At 36.5% G+C, this 23,118-nt stretch overlaps 1 protein-coding gene across 1 annotated transcript in view; it reads right to left on the reverse strand.

Annotated features, from left to right (window-relative positions):
* NBAS (NBAS subunit of NRZ tethering complex) overlaps nt 1–23,118 on the reverse strand; it is a 191,303-nt gene that overhangs the window by 159,663 nt on the left and 8,522 nt on the right. Inside the window, exons 5-16 of the mRNA XM_074579377.1 lie at nt 22,395–22,438; nt 21,453–21,586; nt 20,578–20,711; nt 20,360–20,458; nt 12,765–12,903; nt 11,891–11,956; nt 8,430–8,558; nt 5,008–5,071; nt 3,379–3,572; nt 2,157–2,414; nt 1,267–1,392; nt 9–160 (exon numbers count right to left, since the gene is read on the reverse strand). Coding sequence (XP_074435478.1) covers nt 9–160; nt 1,267–1,392; nt 2,157–2,414; nt 3,379–3,572; nt 5,008–5,071; nt 8,430–8,558; nt 11,891–11,956; nt 12,765–12,903; nt 20,360–20,458; nt 20,578–20,711; nt 21,453–21,586; nt 22,395–22,438 — 1,539 coding nt within the window. The remainder of the gene's footprint in view (nt 1–8; nt 161–1,266; nt 1,393–2,156; nt 2,415–3,378; nt 3,573–5,007; nt 5,072–8,429; nt 8,559–11,890; nt 11,957–12,764; nt 12,904–20,359; nt 20,459–20,577; nt 20,712–21,452; nt 21,587–22,394; nt 22,439–23,118) is intronic.

Raw genomic sequence — 23,118 nt, forward strand, 5'->3', positions numbered from 1 at the left:
TCCCAAACCTGCCGCCATCTTCTCCTTTTCCTATGGCCACAAGAGCCTCCAAGTCCGTGCCTTTCAAGCCATACTGAAGCAGCTTCTTAGCAGCATCCACATTCTCTGGAACTCTTTCCAAGCACTCATGAAGAACCCACGCACGCTTCTTAATTTTGCTCTGTCAAAGAACAACAGCATAGATACAATGTTAAATGCTTTAATCCAAAGCAATGAAACTGGGAGATGTTAAAGTCTTCTAATGTGTTTCTTCCACTTAAGAAAATGTCAAGTTACTTTTATGACTGAGAACGTCAACCAAGAAAAGAGGTGAGAATGCAAAAAACATCATTCCTTCAGAGTATATATGGCAGAAAAAGGCACAGAAATACCAAGTGATTTGGCAGAACTTTCACAACAAATGGAACAGAAGTTATTATTTGTATTCCTTAATTAGTATCACACCTCCTTACACTAAATAAAATGTGATGGTTTGGGGCTAGAACATAGTTGTTACAAACAGAGTTTATTCCACAATAGCACTAGAGTAATTTTCAGTATCAAATAGGATTCTGTGACAGAAAGGACACGCCTGGGTCAGATACTGGCCTTATCTACTGATCTTCAGTTGAGATTACATAGCACATGGAGAATGGCTACTTGTAAAAATCTTATTTTGACATTCAGTTAATATCTGACTTGAAAACAAAAGTTAGACAATATTTCTCTTCATCTCTTGGAAGATTTTACACTACAGTGTCTACTGAGTTTGAAGTATTTTTTCCAAGCCAAAAGAAGCCATGTTGGAATCTACTGCAAAGCTCCAGTTACAGTTAGCAGAATTCGCTGTAAATTTTGTTATTCAAACTTTGCTATATAGCAACTGATAATAACTTCACCTTCCCGTTTAATTTTCCAAAATACTTGGAAGTTCTTCAAATGTTTTATATTTCCAATTATTATTTTTATTAATTTGCCAGGCAACAATCTACTGCTGCACGTGGGGGAGAGATTATACTACAGAAAGCATGCTGCTATTAACAGAAATTAGAAGATACTTGGAAGGAAAGATTGCCATTACCTTCCAAGGTCTCCAGATCAGACCTTCAGTTAAGCTAACAGAATCACTCTCTTTTACATGACGTGTAATGGAATTTGCAGGACAGCTCTCAAAATTGCCACCAATTTGTGTTGTATAAATTAGAACACAATTCAGAATTCAATTTCTGTAGAGATAACGCAGCCATTCTGATAAGAAAGCCTAGAAGTCACAAAAAATAAACCCACCAAGTAGTCTTGAATTGAAGCGACATTAACAGCTGACTTCCTCCACTGTCTTTGATAGACAAGATCAGAATCAAGGCCATATGCTTGAGCCAAAGACAAAGCTTCCCCATATTCTTCATTATCAATCTAAAAAGCAAACACATGAAAGTCATCTGATTTCCATATTAAACAACCACACATGTGTTGAAACAGTAGAGGGATAATTATTGTGGTATGCTTAAGCAGGTAGGGAAAAGAATGGCTCAATATACAGATGAGTAATACTTGGAGCTGATGGACACCTCTAGAAAATCAGAGATTTTTTTTTCCCCTCAAGAAGAAGGAAGAAGTTATTTAGGTAACCAGTACGACATCAGCACTCCCTGGGAACTTTTAAGAGCTCTAGAGTGGTCTGGTTTACCGCCAGAATAATTGAAACAGCCTAGACAAAGTACTGACTCGAGCAGTCTTAAAAATTAAGAAGTATCCGTTCAGTAAGAGTGAGTCACAGGCGTAATCTGTACGTATGCCTGAAAAAATGTGCAAGTAAACTACATTCACATCAGAATATAAATTAACCCATTCCCTGGCCAATAACAAGCTCAACTGATTCCATTCAATATATTTGCCAGGTCTTTCAATATTTGTAATACTCACATGAGCACACTTCCAAGTTTGGCCAAACTAAAGATGCACAGTGTCTCCTCAGTGACCTGCAAACATCATCTCATTTGAATTATTATAACTCTAGATTTAAACAACGATCCCTTCGATTGGGTAACACAGTACACTGTCAACTAAGAGACCCTTAGAAATATGTGCCTAAATCCTTCTGTTAACGTAGCAAGAATTGAAAGGTCTTTCTAAATAAAGTTGCTTATGAGAGAAATGACCTTTCCTTCTCTACTTACTTTTCTCTGGTACAGTTCCTCTGGAGTCGTGGATCTTAAACTGACAAGGCGAAAATTCTTTGTAATAGTACGTGGACGTTTCCGTGGAGGAGCAAATCGTTCCATTTCTGTCACAAAGTACAGGCCTTGCTTCAGGTAGCTGAAGTATCTGTCCTTAGCAGAAGTTTCATCATCTGAGTCAGAGTCGTCATCTCCCTCATCGTCATCACCAGGCCTGCTCTCCAAGCGTAATCTTTTTGGAACGAGTTTTATTTCGCACTGCACAGAAAATATGAACATGAAGCATCCACCTAGTACACCTCAGCTAGTTTGGTGAGAACTGAATACATCTCCACTTCCGATACTTCACATTTCAGAATCAACACCCTTCCTCCCTTTCTCCTTTAAACCCTTTAATTCTCAGCTTGCTTAACATGCTCCACAAACCCGGACTGGGTCTGTCTCCTACATCTGAGGCTTCATCCCTTACCTACTGAAGCAAGAGTGAGGGCTTCATAATAGTAACCAACTATTACACAAAACATCTTATACTACCCCAGATGGGACAGAGCTATGGAGACATCTTCTGTACACTGTTATATAGCTTACTGCAGTGTACAGCAGTGTTTTCAACTCTTGGCTATTCAAAACAAGGTCTTCTGTTCAATGCAAATGTAATATCGCCTCCATCCTTAGGCTGTAATATGCCAGTCACTGGCTGTATCTTATTTCCAGAATATTAAACCTTTCCAAAAACATATGCACAAGCTTTGGTATGTATTGAGATATTCTGATAAAAATTATTTTAAACTTTTATTTAAGATGTTTAAGACCTATTTCAGTGTAAGATTTGGGAAAGAGTAATTTTCCTAGTTTCAATGAAGTTAACCAGGAATTTTCTTTATGTTCTGCTCCCTCCTGGAATCCTACTATAGATGAACAAAAAATATCTTCCTGCAGATTCCTCTCATTCAGATTCAGCCTTCTAGGAGTTTTGTTTCTACTCCCCAGAAGTTATTTGACAAACAAGTTTTTATTAAGACAGCTAAGTTGCCGCAAGTTCAGAATTTCCCTGAACTTGGAAACAGAATCACTTTTTCTATTAAACAATAATTTTTCTTCTTTTTTAACCACCACCCCCCCCACACACACCCCCACACTCCCCACCCTTGAGATTACATACACAAAAGTGAACTGTTTCTACTGCATTCCAAAAAGGTACCTGCTTGTGCACATTCCTCACCTCCAGACTTAGAAATCCTCCATCATGAGCTGAAGTGACCTGAGGAGAACTCTCAAACCATTCACATGACTTTCCCAGCAAGTTTTTTAACGTCTTGACTGAGGACACAGTCAGTGCACCAGAGCAGCGAGCCAGGATGACAGAATTATCTGCCCACCAATTTACATCTATCAATGGGTAATAGGATTCTTTATCTAAAATAAACAAACAAACAAGAATGCACTAATACAAGGAAATCTTATTTTAAACACCAGATAAGAACAAAAGTGACTTCAATTAATAAGAGATTTTATCTGATGGCCTAATTTAACAGTTGTTTATTATTGCATATGCATCCTTGGGTCACTAAGTTTGTATTTTAGATTAATTATATTTTACTAAATCAGTTCTGCATCAAATAAAGCTGTTGAGCAGAAAAAATAAGTCTTTTTTTGTAATTATTTTTTTAATATTATTTGGAAAAAGAATTCACAGTAAACTGATTTACTTGCATAAAATATGATATTTCATAAAGATCTGCTTCAATACTTCCCAGGCCATCCTTAACCAAGTCTCACTGGCAACAAACATAATACTGATGAAAATCAGAAAAGGTTACACTGCTTTTGAGGATACATGACAACTATGAACAAGGCTTGTGAAAGAGCCTACACGATGAGGTTGTTAAGACTAAACCAACAAAACAGAAAGTCACCACAACCGAGGATGGAAGCTGTGTCATTTCTAAGACTGTCTTGACTGTGGTAACTGGGACAAAACGTTCACGAGAAAGTTAGCTCAATTTGTTCACCACAGTGTCATTTCCCACCTCTCCGATGACAATGGCCTTTCCGCAAACAGCACTGCGAAACAGATCAGTTTATCACTTTTCTGCTACTCCAGTGCTTAGTCAGCAGCCTACCCAGGAAGGTCAGAGGAGTTAACCCAAAGACAGAATCACCAAGAAAAACAGTACAAAGAAACAGAGATCTTTTAATAATATACATGTATACAAGCAGTAGCGAATGGATCATGGAATAGCTATTGATCTCTGCACTCTTGGAAGAGACGTGCAATAAAGGTGATAAATGGTTGCACATGGTGGCCTGAATTTTGGGAAGAGAATAGAGAGACTGACATGAGGCAAATCCAGTCAGAGCAAACAAAGCCCTTTTGTTTTAGAATTTCAAACTAATTATCTTTAGATTACATTAGCTTTCAAGATTTATTAGACATTCATAGAAAAAGAAAGGTAAAGGTAAATTTAGGTTTTAGACTGTGGACTCTGATGTGTTACCTACAAATTATGATGTAGTGGCTTCTGATACAAGCTGAGACATTTGCTGAGTTTTCAGCATTCTATAGAGTCATAACCACATTATTAATAATAAATGAAGTCCGGTACTAATTGAAATATCATCTTATTTTTGATTATGGCTACAAAAGTGTTCTTAAGACAGGATTAAAAAAAAAAAAAGACTTATTGTGACACTCATTTAGCTATGCCATGCTACAAATTCAAATCAAACATACAATTTTTGCAACTATTCTAATTGAGATTTAATTAAGCCATTTTAGGTCTTTGTATATTTGTATAAATATTTTTAATTACACAATGGTATAAAATAACGATCTAACTGTGCCACATACCTCTTATTTTCTTTCTTTTTTCACTAGAGAGTCTCCAGTCTGGGTTGATCTCATCATAACCTGGCTAAAAAAAAAAAGGGGGGGGGGGACAAAAAAAAGAAATGGATTATATGCAAGTAAACTTTTGTAACACAGACAATCTGCTTATTTACTCTATTGCTGACCCATTCATTTTTCAATGAAAATACTGCCCATAAATTCAAACTTTTCCTGAATGTAAAACATACAGCTGCTGTAGCAACACTGTACTTTTCTCCAGACAGTTAAATTAAAAAAAATCATAACAAAATAGACTTCTGTATTTCTAAAACAACGTATTAGAAAACAAGAGTACCATCAAGACCTGGCCTAGTCAGCATTAAAGAATAATCATACCCTAAAGATTTCTGAAATAAAGGCTCTCCAGCAACCAGAAGCCCACCAAGTGTCTGCTTTTCATGTCTGTACATAGAACTGCAAGCATATTAAAGAGAATCTTCAAAACAGCCCTCCTGTTCACTCTGTGTAGTGGTCCTGAGTACCAGCTTTGTACAGTGCTATAAATATTTACTCTGGTTATTTTCATAATTATAAAGCCCCGTTCAAGCCTAGTGCAGCCAGAGAAGCAGCATTATTTAATGATGCACTGCAATGTTTAGAATCAGTAAACTGTTGCTGTGCTGGTTTTTTAAGCTTTACCTAATAATAGCAGAATACATGTGAACCACACAAATACAGATGACAGTAATCCTGCCCCCAGCTGCAATGTAACGAAGTACAGGTAGATTATACAGCTCAGACAACCAAAACAGTCTTGGGTCAAGTAGAAGGTGATTTTTAGACTTAATATTTTAGTAGACAGAAAAGGGTCTACTAATTAAAAGTAAACATGAGGCCACTTTAAGTTAATTTAACAAATATGTTAGGGTGACAATTGTAGGAAATGCACACACTATGAAAATACCCATTACACCTGGATACTAGTTTCACCTATAAAAATCATTCTGAAAACAGTCAAATACTGGCTACTCCTTTATATCACCCTCACTAAAGGATAAAGTCCTGAAAACTGCTTCAGAATACACATTCATTATTTTTAAAAACAAAGGAAAAATACAAAAATCCACTGTATACATGCTGGAGCAAAAACCTGTATTGTCACAAAAATCTCAAGTGCACATTAAAAATAGATATGTATACATACACATATGTACAAGCACACACAACACTTCTGCCAACACTGGAGCAGAATTCTTGGGATTTTATTTTGGTTTTTTAAAAGTACTTTCCTAAATAATAAATAAACCATTTCTGTGGTGGGCTGACACCAGCTGGCAGCTAAGCATCACAGAGCCGCTCGCTCACTCGCCTCCCCAGTGGGACAGCATAAAGTAAAAGCAAGAACAGTCGTGGGTCAAGATAAAGACAGTTTTATAAGCAAAGGAAAGCCCAGGGCGGGGGGGGAGAAAAACAAGATGAATGATTGCCTTTGCATCACATCTCCCACAAGCTGACTGATGTGCACCCAGTCTCCGAACCACGGCTACCTACCCAGAACCTCCCCCTGCTCTGTTTCCATTGCTGATCATAACATTACGTGGCATGGAATACCCCTTCTGTCATCTGGGGTCAGCTGTACCGGCTGTGTCCCCTCCCAGGTTGTTGTGCACCCCTAAACTACTCACTGGGAGACAACAGTGAGAAACAGACGGCCTTGAAGCTGTGTAAGCCCTATTGAGCAATAGCTAAAATACTGGTGAGTTATCAACACTGTTTTGTTCACAAATCCAAAACCTAGCACCACACAGGCTGCCGCGAAGAAAATTAATCCATCCCCGCAGGACCCGGAAGAGTTTCACAGTCAATACAGCCCAATCAGATCTGAGTGCTTACCTGTAAAAACCCAAACAAGCTACACAACACCCCAGCCATGTTTCCAAGTCAGTAGTCTTGCTGTTGCCATCAGATCAAAAAGATAACAGCACACAAGTGGTGTTCAGCATAGCAATATACCATTATCTCTACAAGTATTTCTTGATTTAAGTCTTTCCTATAGTCAAAGTTTGACTTATCTTTTTTGTAATTTTTCTTGAAAACGTTTATTTAAGCTCATAGTCACCATGATACCCAAAGACAGACATCTTCCTTCATTTTATACTCTTACTCATTATAGAGGCCTGTGCCTATATCTAATGTCAATGAAATGTTTTGCTGTGGACCTTATAGTACCTACTGCTCAATGCTTAGACTGTAGATTAATTCAATATAGCATGGGGAAAAAGCTGTCTGTGTTTCATATGAATGCATAAACTTGAAGCATTTAAAAACAGTAGCAAAAAACTGTAGGAAATATTTTTTTCATTGGAATTTCTAAAGGAGTCAATACACTGTGCAAAAATTTACCCTGCAAAAGAAATTATAGACAAGAATCAAAAACTACAAATATTTAGTGGTAACGTCACACTTGGATTTATTAATCAGCATATGCCCTAAAACTCAGTTTACTACCAAGTAGCAAATGTTTCATTCTACAATGATTTTCTAATAAGAAACACTACAATAAAACCACCTGAGATCAATACTGCGTAGGAAATATTGGTGGTAATTCATGCCATATATGTCTAGTGACTGGTTACCCTGTTTGGACTTGATGTCGATTCATGTCTTGTAAGTTTAGAACATAATACAGAGTACTTCAAGTGAAAAGCCCTTCCCTATCTATTAGTCAAGAAATTAATGTGAGTAAATTCAGAATACTTCACATAAGAGCATGCATAATTTCAGATTTGTCATTCTTCAAAATGCAGATGTATTTTCCTCACTAAAATAAAGCCTTCTCTTTACCCAGAGAGTGCATTAGTTAGTTGGAATTTTCTTGAAAAACTAATCAGTTTTCAATTCACGGTAGTCACGTAAAAGTTTGCCAGCGTTTGGGCAATTCCTAACTTAAGTTCCCCTACTTAGTTTTGCAAATAATTCCTGTAGAAAGTGTGTGGCTTACTAATACCAAATTATTCTGGAGCATTATCTGGCAGAAGGCAGGGTAAGTTTTGAGGGAGGAATAGACGAACACATTAGACATCCAGCAGAATTTGGTTTCAACCATTTAAAGTTACCCGTGTTGGCCTCCACTTATATTTTAAAATAGCATTTCAGTCTACCTCTACCAGTGTTACCCACTTGGCACCAAAAAGCCTCATGAAAATTTCACTGCAAAGCAACTGGTTCTTTTTCTTAACTTTTAAAGTTTAAGGCTTAAGGTTAAAACATAGAAAGATTATTATGAAAGTACGTATAGGGATCTTGAAAAATATGGAGTTGACTGGAAAGATAGAATGTAGCTAAAGCACAGTTATCTGAACTACTCCCATCTCCTAGAAAAGCACATCTCCAGATAATTAAGATATATACTGCAAGTTTCTAGACATCTACATCCTTCTTACCTGATCAGTTTGGTCCCATTCTCCTTGTTGTCTGAGAGATGGAATAGACCAGATTGTCAGTTTTCCCGAGAAATGAATAGCTGCCAGAAGAGCTCCGTCAGGAGAAAGATTCATCTTGAAAACTCCATCCTGCCAGACATTATGTCAGAAGAGTTTAAAAATAACAAACAAACAAAAAAACACCAACACATACACAAACCACCAAACACAACCAAGCAAGCAATAAAAAAAAAAAACCCACCTCACACACATCAAGGAATACAGAAAAAAAATCCCCAAGCCCCAAAGTATTTTTTTATATTTTAGGAAAAAAAAAAAAAAGATTGTACAATCTTCCATCCTGAAAATTTAACATGCTTTAAATTTAAAAAAAAAAGCTAAGAACAGAATAAAGGTAAAGTATCAACTATGGCATGGAAGAGTAAAAACAGCCTAGGTAAAGGAAGAACACTACCATAAAACTAACAAATCTTTAGGACTGTGAACTTCTGTATCACATTGTTACACAGCAAATAAAATCTGAAGCGTGGCATTCCTGGGAGAACACTGCAGTCAGCAACGCAGAGCTACCTGGAGGAAAAACTGCAGGTCGTTTTCAAATCAGCTGTTCAGAGAAAACATTCAGCAGCCTCGCTTTTCTGCTGGCCTACCTCTCAGGTTCACCCGAAGACTGTTACCAAAACACAATTTACTACAGCTCTTCCTCCCCGGGAGCAAACTTTTAGGTGGGCATTATTACAATTAAAAAAAATTTTTAAAAAATGGGGGGGTGTGTGGTACAAGAGATAGATAGATGGGAGCACATTCATTTCAGGACACTGAATCAGAATTTAAGAATCCCTTGGGTAACAATAAACTAAGCAGCAACATAACAAACAACAGACTAAGTCCATACAGATGAAGTAACTCAACATCTGTAAATTAACTTCACCAAGGCTGCAAAAATTCGCCTGGATTAAGTTTTCTTTGAGTTCTGGATAACCTAAGAGGCAAAATGTACTTCTAACAAAATATTTCCTTAAGGATTCCCAAACTCCCACGCAATTACGAGTGGATCTATACAATATTTCCACGAGACAAGAGCCTCTAAATATACACTCAAATTTTAAAGTCAAACTTAGTGCCACTGGCAATGCATAACAATTTCTGACAATACCATTTATATTCATTCCCTCCCCAACACAACTTCTGTGTTTTTAGAAAGATCATTAGGTTTGCAGAGTCTAGTCTTCACTGAAAGACAGCAGGATGTAGATTCTCCAAATTATATTGTTTATAAAAAAACATTTTGTTAGTGTAGTTTGTTTTTAAAAACTTCCTGATAAAGATTCATCCTACAGTAATGTTAGAACTCTCCAAGTCTGCAGATAATCAATTTTTAGGCCAGCACCTCCCCTCTTGAAAATACCTTAACAAAATGAAGTACAGAAAAGTTACTAGATATCTAGATGATTAAGATGTTTTAATGGCGTTTCTACAGCACATGAATGGTAGGTATAATTCGAAAATAACAATATTCTTTTAGGGTTTGTTTATTTCTTTGGGGTGTTCTTTATTTTATTTCCTAGGCGGTTCTAAGTTCTAGCTATGCCGCAGAAACGACGATGGTAAAGGAGTCTGCTCATTGTTGTACAGTGGTTTGCACCTATTGACAGCACTGCTTAAATCCCAGCTTAAAGCGTGTTTTTAACTGAAAAGGAGAGCATTATTAGTTTTTTTCCCCAAAGCAATTAAGAATTATTTATATTAGAAAAATTTCATAAGTATTCTCTGATTATATTCTTAAGCAGCTAGAGTGCTGCAACCTCTACTGTAGTTTGCCAAGGAAAAGTACATGCCTACTGATGGCAATTGTCTCTTTACAAATCAATTTGCAGACACAGAGGGCAAAGAACAAAAGACTGTGACAGGACTTCGAAACATATAGCTAAAATATTTAACCCATTCAGATAAATGATCAGGAGTATATACATCACAGATCTCAAAGAATTAAACATTTTCTCAGTAGTCAGTAATAATTCTCTTGCTGTTAAATTTAGATGTTGGGTGGCCATTAACACATTTAAATTTAGCACCTGACCATTGTTATCTATAGACATTAATCAGTCCTTTGGAAAAGCAGGCAACGCTGCCTCAGTAGACAGCTTGTCAACTTCAGGGAACTGCAGAACAAGATACCGAAAACCTCAGCAGGTTGGCACTTCACATTTTACAAGTATCATTTAAGTTCACAACACTAAGATTCAAATCCCAAATAGCTAGTTCTAATGTACAAGGCCCCTAGCTGCTGTGCCTGTCATCCCTTAACACTATTGCCAGTTTCCCACTAAGAATGTAAGATATACCTCATATATTTAAACCATAATCTCTGAAATTGGATTAAAACATTCAAGGGTGAATAACAATCTCTCCTTTTCTTTGTAAATTTAGTACTGGCAACTGCAGTGCAGTTGAAGTTCAGTACAGCTACACTCAGCGCTAGCCTTCCAGTAAGGGGGTTTACTTCAGCCTTCTCTTTTATATTTTCAGTGAAGGAAATAAAATCTCTCCCCATTCCACCCTTGAAAGAGATTCAGAAAGATTTTTTCCCTCCCTTCCAATCAAGCATGCAGTTTCTTCTTTAACCAGTCACCTACACATCCTCATCCCCCCCCCCGAAGAGGGAAAAAAAAAAAAAAAAATCTATTAAGGCATTTCCAAAGTCCATATTGCTTCAGATCAGCCATTTTTCCCTCTCAGGAGGATGCAGTGAGGGTGGCAGAAAGATTTTTTTTCACTGTTCTTTCCTTGTAAAGCAAAAGAAGGGAAACAAGTTGTTTTTACAAGGAGGGAAAGGGGGATAAAAAAAAAGAATCAAACAAAGGCTACACATAACTAGTAGACAAGCGATAGAAGAAGGTGGTGCAGTACTGCATGGGTTGCTCCTAAGGCATGTAGAGCAGTACAAAGCCTTAGAAATACAGAAAGCACGCACCTACACCTCAGCATGATGCTCAGATTTAACACTCACTCATTCAGGGGAGAGAAGAATAGAAGACCCACACCCAGGGTTTGTTAAGAACAAGGTGGTTCTGATCAGCAGATTCGTTAGTTTCACATGCATCCTGGTAGTAGAAGTTTGACCCATAATAAACATTTGAAGCTACTTACGTGCTTCCTTTTTGAATAAGAGTTTACATTTAATATTGAACTCTACATCTCTAGACTTGTTCCTGTCAGGATGCTGAAAACCCAAGGTTCAAGCTTTGGCAGATGAACTAATTGGATTTTTAATCAAACCAAATAAATTGCAAGCTACTCCATTTAACATTAAAAGCTTATTTTTTTTTATAAGTCCTATACAAATGTTAATTCTTAAGATGCATAAATTAAAAACTACTTTCAACCAGTCTCTCAGGCAGTCATTAATGGACAATTATGTTAGCAAAAAACATTTCTGAGGTAGACCTAGACCTTAATACCTGTTCTGTTCCCCGCCTGCTGTAAAACCTTAAATTCATAATCCTTAATAATCCTCTTCTCTGTGCCTGTAAGAACAGAAACATATCATACAATGAAAAACAATCTCATATATTGTTTTATGCACCTAAAACTAAGTCATATCTGAAGTACTAACGGAACTCTGCAGGATTCTTTAAACTTCCATAAGACTGCCTATTTTAAAATAATGCAAGGATAATAAAACACAGTTTGTGTAACTTTGCTCATTTCATTAGGTATGCATCATGCCACAGAAAAGCACTATCCATTAAAACAAAAATTAACAGCTCTTTTAATACTAAGCAATACCTATATAAGAGCAAATACTTTAATTTATCCTAATATACTGTAAATTGATTTCAGAATGTTCACATGGTAGTTGTTAACAAATCAGACATACTTCCAATAAAAGCAAAAGAAATCATGAAGCAGATTTAAATTGAAACATTTTTTTTCCAGTGTGCTGTCTTTTGTTATGAAGTAATAAAAAAAACAAAAATAACTGGAATTTTTGCAATAAAGATAGGAAACATACCACAGCACACAACTAAGGAGTTTGTATATTACCACCCTATGGTTTTTGTTGTTGTTTCTTCTTATTTTGATTGGGTTTTTGTTTTTTTTTTTAAAACAAGTGATAATCAAGAACTTAAAAGTTCAAATCATACTACAGAAAAAGTAAAAATAGATGCTGGGGGAGGAAGAGATAGCTTATGAGAAGTTCACATCACAGATTACAAAATGGCTAAACATCACATTAAATTCTTCTTTCAAAAAGAGATTCGTATTGAACTTCCAGTTAGATAATTCTGCCGCTGACACTATTCATCCAATAAAATGAGGAAACACACTTACTGTTCTAATGTCATCTTCGTAACTAGTAACCTGTTTGTAATGGGGAGAGCCTGACAGAACTCTCCAAGCAGATATCCCACAACCAGTTGCTTTAGATACTCCATCTTCATCTGTTTCACAGCCTCCCACAAGCAGAAGTCTGAAATACATAAAAGCATATTGTGATTTTATATACTGTAAATGATTTTAATTGTTTTAAGTCACAACTATAGCAGTTTGCTTGCAGTAACAAAAAGACTAAGTATATTAAGATACCGAACAGCCACAATAAGTTTTAAACTCCAGGGTGTTCACAGACAACAAGACTTAAATATTACTTGCTATTTTTGGCATTTATCCCTATCCATTTGCATCTCTAGCTTTCCAAACAAGGCAAAATTCACAATATTTAAAAGAAAATATGTCTGTCTACAATTTGAGTTTCTCCCCTACCCTCAAAGAATGATAACAATTACAGCTTAAGCTTATGAAAAGTTTTGGTCATTCTGCTTAAGCATTAAGTTTCCATTTATTCAGATGTGGTATAAAAGCTACTTGTCTTTTACCAAGGAACAGAACGCGTCAAGGTTTTTCGATTTTGTTTTCTAAAGCCACTCTACCAATTATAAGTGTGCATGCAATAATTTTGTCACACACAGTAGATGATATTCTTAAAATTTGAGGGAACTCTTACCATTATTGCTGATTACCACTAAAATGCATCAAGGGCTTCCCTTGAAGCCCTTTCACCTCATAAACAAGCCGTTTTATATTTAACTGATGATTACATTGATGAAAACTTTGAGAACAGATGCCTAAATTTGTTTAGAAGCCTTATTTTAGTGAACAACCCATCGAAAAATATCTGCAAAAAAGACAGATTAGAAAAGCCACAGAACGCTCCTTATCAAAGTCTGCATTACTCTTGAAATACTCTACCACCTAGTGGCTGATGTTCATATAGCTCTCAGCTGGGATTTGAGAGTATTTCAAAACATTCCCTGCAAGAGTCAACTAAAAGAAAAAAAAAAGAGGGGGGTGGGGAGGAGAGAGAGAAAAAATAAAAATATTTTCCTTCCACATTTTATTCACTTTAGGACATCACTAAAACTTATTTAACATTCCCAGGTCTCGTGCTACTCACAAACGTACAGCAAGATGACCTCTACCACAGATGCTTACAGTTTGTTACAGTTCTTAAGAGGTGTAGTTATTTTGTGGTGTAAAGAGTTGCCTGAGACAGAAAAACAGAAATCACTTTTACCATTTTCCCACAACAGCAGCAACAGGGGGCTCTCAGTCTACCACCATAATTAATAGGAAAATGGGTAACTGATCAGAAAGTAAAGCATAGCACAGCCAAGAGCAATTACTTCTCCCTTAAGGAGGAGCTGTTTAACTTTAGAATATGTAAAGTTTCTAATTGAGCATTCATGATGTGGTGGTTTCTTGCTGTAGTATACCGAGAAGAAACCACATTATCATTTAAGGAACAAACGGATTCCTGTCAGTCATGGAAATCAACCACGAGTAGCGCAGATCGTATTTCAGACTCCTTAAAACCAGTAACCCGAAGAGCACGTGGAAGCAAACGTTATTTCGAGTAATTAGCATACATTTTCTGTAGCAATAACATAGGAAAAAAGCAGACATAAAATTACCCTATCATAGCTTTCCCAAAGATACTTAGGCAAAGCAATTGGGTTATGAAGATGCCAACAATTAGCAAAGCATGGTATTAGACAATGAGTGAGAGAACTCCAACACAGACACAGCAGCAAGGGAGGTTGCAGAAGAAACTTCACCATGACTACTACTTGCTAAGCAAAGAATACGACCATGACTTGGTGAGCACAGAAATCCCAGTGTCACAATACCAAAGAACTCCTACAGTGCATACCTCTTTTCTGAAGAGGCTAGTAATATAGAACTGCATTAAGCCTTTTATGCAACAAACTTTATATCTCAAATGAACCCAAGATGCTTTACATTTCAGCAGTTTCCAATCAACAACAACTGTTTGGTTTTGATACTGGTTGTTCATCCTGGCCAACTGGTGGGACAATTCTTAAGTAAATATTTGGAAAGGAACTCTGAGGAACTTACCAAAACATCACTTCAACCCAAAATAACAGTAAGAAAGAGTACTTTGTTCTGCAAGTCATACTAAGCATCAGCTCAATTTGAAGATGTCTCTGGTGCCAGGACCCTCAAAACACTACAGGGGTTGGTTTAAAATAACAATAAAGGAAAGGCAGACATTGAAAACCAGAATATTTAAGCAATTCCATACTCAAGCAACTGAGGAAGTCAGAAGCAACATGCAGGACAACACAGCAAGTTTAATTTCATTCAGCTTTGGGACAGCAGCAAATATTAATAACTACTTGAACAGTCTTGTTATTCTTTCATGAAGAAAGTTGCTGTAACTGAGATAGGCTTGCAGAGAAGAACATGAGGTACAGCCACCAATAAACACCACAGTTTTCAGAACTACACAAAGCATTTTAGTACCAAATTTTCTGCTGATTACCGAGGGAAGATTATACTTTAGAAGACAAATTTCAAAAATTAAGTGTCATATAGTTAATAATCCATTTGTTTGTTTCCTTTCTGTATATTTTTTATTTTCCTTCTCCCTGACATTTCCCTTCTGCAACTTTCCTCTGTCTACAACCATTCTGTCAGAGAAGCTTGACACACTGCCACTGATCAAAGAACATAAGAACCGCCCCCAACTCGTACAAAAGTCATCTTTTAGACATGCTATGGAGTTCTTCTGAGGAACTTCAGAAAAAAAACAAGGAACTAATAAGTTTTCAAATATCTTGCAGCACATACCTCTATCAAAACAAACAAAAAATCCACACCAAAAAAAAAATTCCACACAAAACCAAAAAAACTTTCAGAGACACAGCATACCACATGAAGATTCTTTCCCAGCAACCTTCTAGGTTTTAGGGCAGAATACTTCATCTACCCTGTTGTACATGATGCAGTCTGTTTTAGTTAGCCAAGAATAAATATGTTTGGGTACTCGAACATCTGAGTACACAGTCTAGCATCATGAAATCACATCTTCAAATTCTGAAAGATGTTGGCAAGATCGATGTAACATAGATCATTATGCATAAAGTAATCAATTTCTTAACTTTTTTTTAGCACAGAAAGCAAGTTTCACGTGTGTCTTTCACAGCCTTGCATGACAAAAGTTTAAGAAAAAATAAATTTGAAAATAGGTAAACAAGAACTTCATGAAATTGCTACAACACAGCTGTGAATTCCTAACAGTCAAAAGACAGCAGGCACAGTCCTCTGGAAGATTAATTTATCTATAGTCTTGTCCATCCATAGGCACCTAGTTTCTTCCATAAGCTCCAACTTCCATTGCAACATGCCACTGAATTAAAAATTTCAACAGCAGCAGTGACTAAAACTCAATTACAGTTGACCGCAATGTGCCAGAAGTGACTAAGAGACAAATAGTAGCACAAAGACCAAGAGAAGAATTGTCAATAACAGTGACAGCAGTAGCTCCAAAACTGCCTGAACTAGCTCTCAAAAACTCCATCAAGATAAATCTTTTCAAAGAAATTTTGGGAAAACTGTCACATGCAGTGCAACGTATTTATAATTCTGAAGCATCTTTTAGGATAAATGAAACTCAATGACAGCTGGAATGACGATGTCATATCAGTTTAGACACACACAAAATACACAACCTCAAGACAAAAAGCCGTCTCCCAGGACTGCAAGAGAAATTCATCATGGCAGCACATACTTAAAATTTTAAAAAGCTTTTCAGAGAGCAAAATGCAACAGCAGGGACAGAAACTATTAAGATGAATAACACAACTGGCATCAAAAGAAAATGAAAGGTCCTCCTGAGAGCCTCGACAAAGATCTGGACTGTTTACCAATTATTTTTTCAGGACTAGGCAGGAGATGACTCCAAAATAAAGAGTTGACAGGTAGACTGGGAACAGCAACCAGAGACAGTTTTTTCCTGTTTACTATTTTATTTTGTTTTTTAAGTTAGTCTCGCCTGAAGAAGATACCACGCCAGTAACTTCCTCTGTCCCAGTAATGTGAATAACTATTTTTCCTGGCCAAATACTTGGGTTCTTAAATCACACCATTATCAGCTGCAGTTTTATGCCACTCTGGATAGGTCACAAAGCAACGTTAAGTTAATATATGAGACTATAGTAACTCCCTAGAAGGGAAAGCTTTGTCTATCATGCTGTTATGGATATCAAGATCAATGCAACATCCTTTAGTACTTAAAATGTTAAAATAATTAAAATAATTTTTACTGTTGCATATGTTTTCTACGCAGAGTACAGCTAGCGTGCAGCAGTTTCTGTGCTCCATTTCTAGATCCTCTTAATACTCTACATACTTCTGTGATCATCAGAGGACACCTGTGAAGTCTTTGAGGAACTTCACCATACCTGCCATTACCAGAAGAGCTGGCTAGCAAGCTTCAGAAACTTTTAACAAGGTCTGCCAGCTGTTCCTGATCAAAGGGTGCTTTGAGCTTTTGTTCCAGCTGAATCCTGATTAGCAAGGGTCAGGAACCCAGGGGAATGGATTAGATGATCTCCAGAGGTTCTTTCAGTCTCAAAAAAGTGGCTGCCCTTGCAGTACCTCAACTGTACACTATTTCAAAAGTTTCTACAATGTTGGGCTGAAGACTACTAGTATAATACCAGCCTCAAGGACAGCAACTGCAATTGAGGCATCCAAGAAAAGTTTGAGACTTCTACACAATTCTTCACTCATCAATTTTGGTATAACAATCAAATTCCAACTGAATCCAAAACCCTTCATCTCCTAAAGCCAACACATATTTTAGGCTCTAACATCAAACATTTTCTGTAGCAATGGCAAATAACCCTGAAGACAGACATTAAGCTCTAGAGTAAGATACTCAAAATAAGCAAGGTGTTGAGCTTTTACCATTACAGTTTACAGAGAGCTCACATTGAAGCAGACATCTAAGTTTTATCAACTAAAGTGCACCATAAATTCTATCATAGATGAAAGCTGAATCACATGAGAACACCACCGTTAGGCATTTAAATTAAGGTACGTAACACTTTAATAGCACTGAAACTCATTATTAGACTTTTTCCCAAAGCTATTGTTTCAAGTTTCCCTACAGATTCAGATACATTCCCTACTGAAATATTCTCTTTGCAATTATCATACATCTAGTTGGAAAAAAAAAAAAGCATATTAAGTTCTTAAGCACGATTTAACTGCACTGTAATATGGAATGAGCAAATACATAGCAATGCAGAGTGCAGTAAGTCAAGGCTTACAAGCAGTGGAGATAGACCAGTGTAACTTTATAACTTCACCACCTGAAACTAAATGAAATGCAAGAAAGCACAAAGTGACAAAGTTGAACTTATGTTAAGTGATCAAAGTTCACAATATGGAAAACTTTGAAGCGTTCATATGTATCTACAATTTTCTTTAACACACAATTTAAAGAAAACTGCCTCCCTTCAACTCCTTCTGGGCTTTTTTGAATAACAAGACAATTTCAGCAAGAGACTCTGCTCAAGAGTTCAAGAGTTCTCCAATGTCAAATTTAGAAGCTTTCTACCACAGAATAAATTCAAAACAGAGAAGACTTGCCTACACAAAGGGCAAAACATTGGTTCTTTCTGCTTTCCATCCAATTGTGCATTCTTTCAAGTATCAATTTTTCAACTTTACTAGGCAAGTCAACTGACTGCACAGAGCAGGAGACACTATGATCACAAGGGACTCCACCTGACTATTTTTATTTTCATGGAATGAGTCCTAATATTTCGTGATAAAAACAAGTAATTCCTGAATGTGTACACCACACACATTACAGAAACTTATGACTTCACAGCAGATATAACCACATATAGGGTATTTCTCTCCCTAGAAAATACGGAGTACAGACAACAAAAAAATATGCCAGTCCTAAGCTTCCATAAAAAAAACCAACTGTAATTACTAATGTTATCAATAAACTGTTCTAAGCACAAAGCACAAGCATTGTCTCATGCCCTTTTATGTCACACTAATATTAAGTTTTAAAAACATTAATCTATGATCTTATAAGATTAGTAGGAAAATCAAAGCTATTACTTCTCTTGGAGGTGGGAGGAAAGAAGGAAAACAAAACTTGAAGTTTTCCCCCTCCCTCCCCCTCTCTTTTAAACCTCTATGACAATAAGTTGACATTAGCACACACAAAGCAATGTCCATGCTATTTGGTTGACAACCACGCCAATTCATTTTCTACATATTTCCTTGTTAATGGGTTCATCCATTATAAGAGTTTAATAGTTCTGACATCATTTGCTCAGAAATTAACCAAAAAATGAAAAGCAAGCGCATCCATCTATTATAATTGTCAGAATAATTATTTGACCATACGTTGAATATTAACCAATATTCTTTGCAACACTCACTGTTATAATCAATCTGCTTCCTAATATTAGGAGCAGAAAAGATAACTTTGGAAACACGCGTCAAGAACCACTAACCCTGGTCTGACCAAAGGAAAGAATGAGTAGGTTCTGCTGCCTGGTCAGATAGTGCTACCAAAGCTTCATAACACATACCTACTACCTCAAAACTCTAGATTTAGTATACTGAGTATTAATTATGTGGAATTACTAGATATGAACTTGGTAGTAAAAAGAAATCATACTCAAAATTAATCTCTCAAAGTAATAAGCTAAAAGAACATTACTTCTTATTAATAACTTCTTTTTTTTACCTAAGATAGATAGGACAGCTCCCTTAACATTGAAGAATGAGAACAAGTTTTGAAATAGTGAGTTTCTTGTGGTATACCATAGCCACGCCTAATTGCCATTTAAAACAATACAGCGATATCACTTATTGTTCTGACAAATCCTAGTAGATCTAACAGCAGAAAAATATCTAGAAGGAAGTTTAGTTCCTACAACTGAAAAGAAATAGAAAAATAAGTCACTAAGTTTATCTTGGTTATCTTAGCAAGTAGATATTAAAAAGGCAGACACATTTTTAACATAAGTAATTGGCTAACCAGGACTTATTCCAACTACATCTGGTTCAAGAGCAGACAGTCAATTAGTCCATCTTTCAAGTCTGGTACCTACATCCCACATATTACTAATAAAGAAAACGAATTGCAAGACAACTTCAAATATCAAAGCCTGGCAGTTCCAGTCAGAACACTAGGGAAAGTGGGCTGGCCAATGAGTCCAGCAATCAAATCCAGACAGAAAAAAAAAAAAACAAAAAAAACCAAAAAAAAAACAACAAACAAACTATACATCAGCCCTTACCCCCAGCAAATTCAGAGATGCCTTTTGAAACTATTCCTGACATTCTAAAAAAATGCTGATTATGCAAGGTACTCAAATAGTAAAGGACACAACCTTCACCATTCCACCACCACCTAGGGCTTCTTTCATAGGTCCAATGATGTACTACTACTTATTACTGATTCACTAAATACCAATGTTAAAATACATTTTTTTCTCCCCTTCCCTATGCAACACACGTCAATGTTTGTTTTGCCACTTTTGTTCATCATTTCCATATTACTGGCAGGTAGCAAACGGAACACTTACCTGTGACCAGGATGATAAATGACAGTAGTTATTCCATGGGCATAATGGCTGTTAAAGTTGAAACTGTGACTTTCTTGAAAGCTTTGATTTGTTCCAACACTAAGTATGGGGAGGAAAAAAGTACATATATTATTTCAGATTTGTTTTCTTTAAAAAGTGGAAAGAATTCTTTTGAAGTTCACAGTGCCTTCTCGAAGCAAGTCAAAATTTATGCTTACCTTACAAGATAACTTCTCAGTTCTCCACGATAATTGACAACAAGCAGTTCGGCTGACCATTGGGCACTTGCTTTGTATTCTAGAAAGATCAATCCAGCAATAGCATAACTCAGATCTCCTGGAAAAGTTGCTGTCTTTACCCAAAAATGCAGACAGGCATTGAGAGAGAAAAGGGATGTTGTTTTTGTTTTTTTTTTTTTAAAAAAAAAAAAAGAAAACAACAAAAACACAGAGAGAGAGAGAAAGCGTCCTGATTACTGAAAGAACAGATATATACTTATCTTGATTTTTAAAGAAATCTTATTACTATAAGGTCTGCAAAGACAATAAACCAAGGAAACACACTTCCCCAAACTAGTTTAATTTAACATTTGAATATACAAAATATAAAATCTGTTGTGCATGGCAAGCCAACAGCAATTATCTATTCTCATACCCCTACAAAAATTTTCTCTTACTGCTCAATCAGCAATATCTCTTGATTTGTAAGTGACTCCGCATACAAACTGCACATTTGTCATCTACTACTACAAACTGTAATTATTTGCATACATACTAAGTAGAGGATTCTATACTGTCACAATCTGATGTACCTGCAGATCTACCACAATTTTAAGAAAATGAAAAGAAAGATGAAGATTCTGACTAGATACAACACCACAAAGGATATGCTTTGCAAGTGCTACACATCACTTAACTATAATACACCCGTCATATGATAAACAATTCATGGTACATTTCTGCATAGTATTCATATTGTAAGCCTTTATATCAAGGTAAGACATCATTTAAAAAAAAGGCCAAAGAGTGGGAGTTACCTTTTATCCTTACAACAAATTCTACTATATTTGTCTTTAATCTAAGAGAGCACTTACCGGTGAAATGACCAGAAGCTCACTACCCATTAGGTCAAACACTCTTACTGTTCCAGTACTTTCAGCATAAGCCAGTAACGTACAATCATGACTCCATGCCACTCGCCTCCACTGAGGGTTAGGATCCTTTGGCACTATGAAAAGGGAAAAAAGTTATTAAAAACTAAAATATAAATATAATTGTTAAACAAAAAATCAACTGCATTAAAAAATGCAGGGTGCCTACCACCATTACAAGCTTATCTCGGAGGAGAAAAAAATGGAATATAATAAATAGGACTATTTCAGTTGGAAGGGACCTACAACAATCATCTTGTCCAACTGCCTGACCAATTCAGGGCTGAACGAGTTAACGCATGTTATTAAGGGCATTGTGCGGCTCAGAACTGCACACAGTGCTCAAGGTGAGGCCACACCAACGCTGAATGCAGCCGGATGATCCCCTCTCTTGTCCGGCTGGTTATGCTGTGTTCAATGCACCCCAGGACACGGGATGCCCTCTTGGCTGCCAGGGCTCACTGCTGGCTCCTAATGAGCCTGCTGTCGACCAGCAGCCCCAGATCCCTTTCTGCAGGGCTCATCTCCAGCCACTCCTCTCCCAGTTTATACTTGTGCCCAGCGTTACTGCATCCTAGGTGCAGAATCTGGTATTTCTACTTGCTAAATTTCATCCCCCCAAAAAACCTCACCACCTCCAACATCTGTTACATCTCCTAAACCCATTAATTTTAACTATCATTTAATTTCAGATTCAGGTTTAATACGTTAATCACCATGAAAAGAAGAAGGGGGAGGGAGGGTAACTATTAAGAGATTCTTCCAAATGCTTTTACGAAGTTAAAACATTATCTTTAAAGTAAACCAACACCACCACTTAGCAATGCATGAATAATAAACAATGATGACACTAAGTAATGATATAGATGTTGCCATATCGTATACCTTGACATTTTCCAACTATGGATCCAAAGTCATCTTTTGCAGACCTGCAGAAAAAGACTCATATGGTTTTAATTAGAAGAGCGCAATATTTAATTTTCCAGAATAAACGGAACACTATAAAAATACTCTAAGTATATTCAAAGGCCTGCATGTATTTAACTACTTGTTCAAAAAGGCACATAGTAGCCTTCACCCTTAGGCAACTACAGTATCTAACAATAGTATTTTAGAATACTAATATCCCTCATTTAGTAGTAATGCGGTTCAAATTAGGAAAGCAGCATTTCAGAACTTCAGCATGTAACTTTAGAAAAAAAAAAAAACCTAGTCAGTATTCTCTAGGTTACAATTTTAGAAACAATGCAAGAATATAGTTACATTAATACAGTTGAAACACAAGATTTATTTTATAGTCTATAAGCTGACATTTATGGTGTTCACACCACTTCTGATTGAAAAATTTTCATACACTTGCTTCTTTTACATATAAATAGAAGGTCTGACCTTCTAGCAAATGGATTTTTGTGAAGCAAGTAAACACATTCAATCAAGATCCGTTCTACAGCTAAATGCGTTCTTGAACTGGCAAAGGAGAGCTTGTTGTTAGAGAGCGGAAGAAAAAAGGAAAGCATCAGTCTTTACGGCAATCCACATTACTTGTAAAATAAGGTGAAGTATTATACATGCCAGCTACTCTACAGAAAAGCAGAACACTAGCTCCTTG

This window comes from Larus michahellis, chromosome 3, assembly GCF_964199755.1.
Source record: "Larus michahellis chromosome 3, bLarMic1.1, whole genome shotgun sequence".
NCBI lineage: Eukaryota > Metazoa > Chordata > Aves > Charadriiformes > Laridae > Larus > Larus michahellis.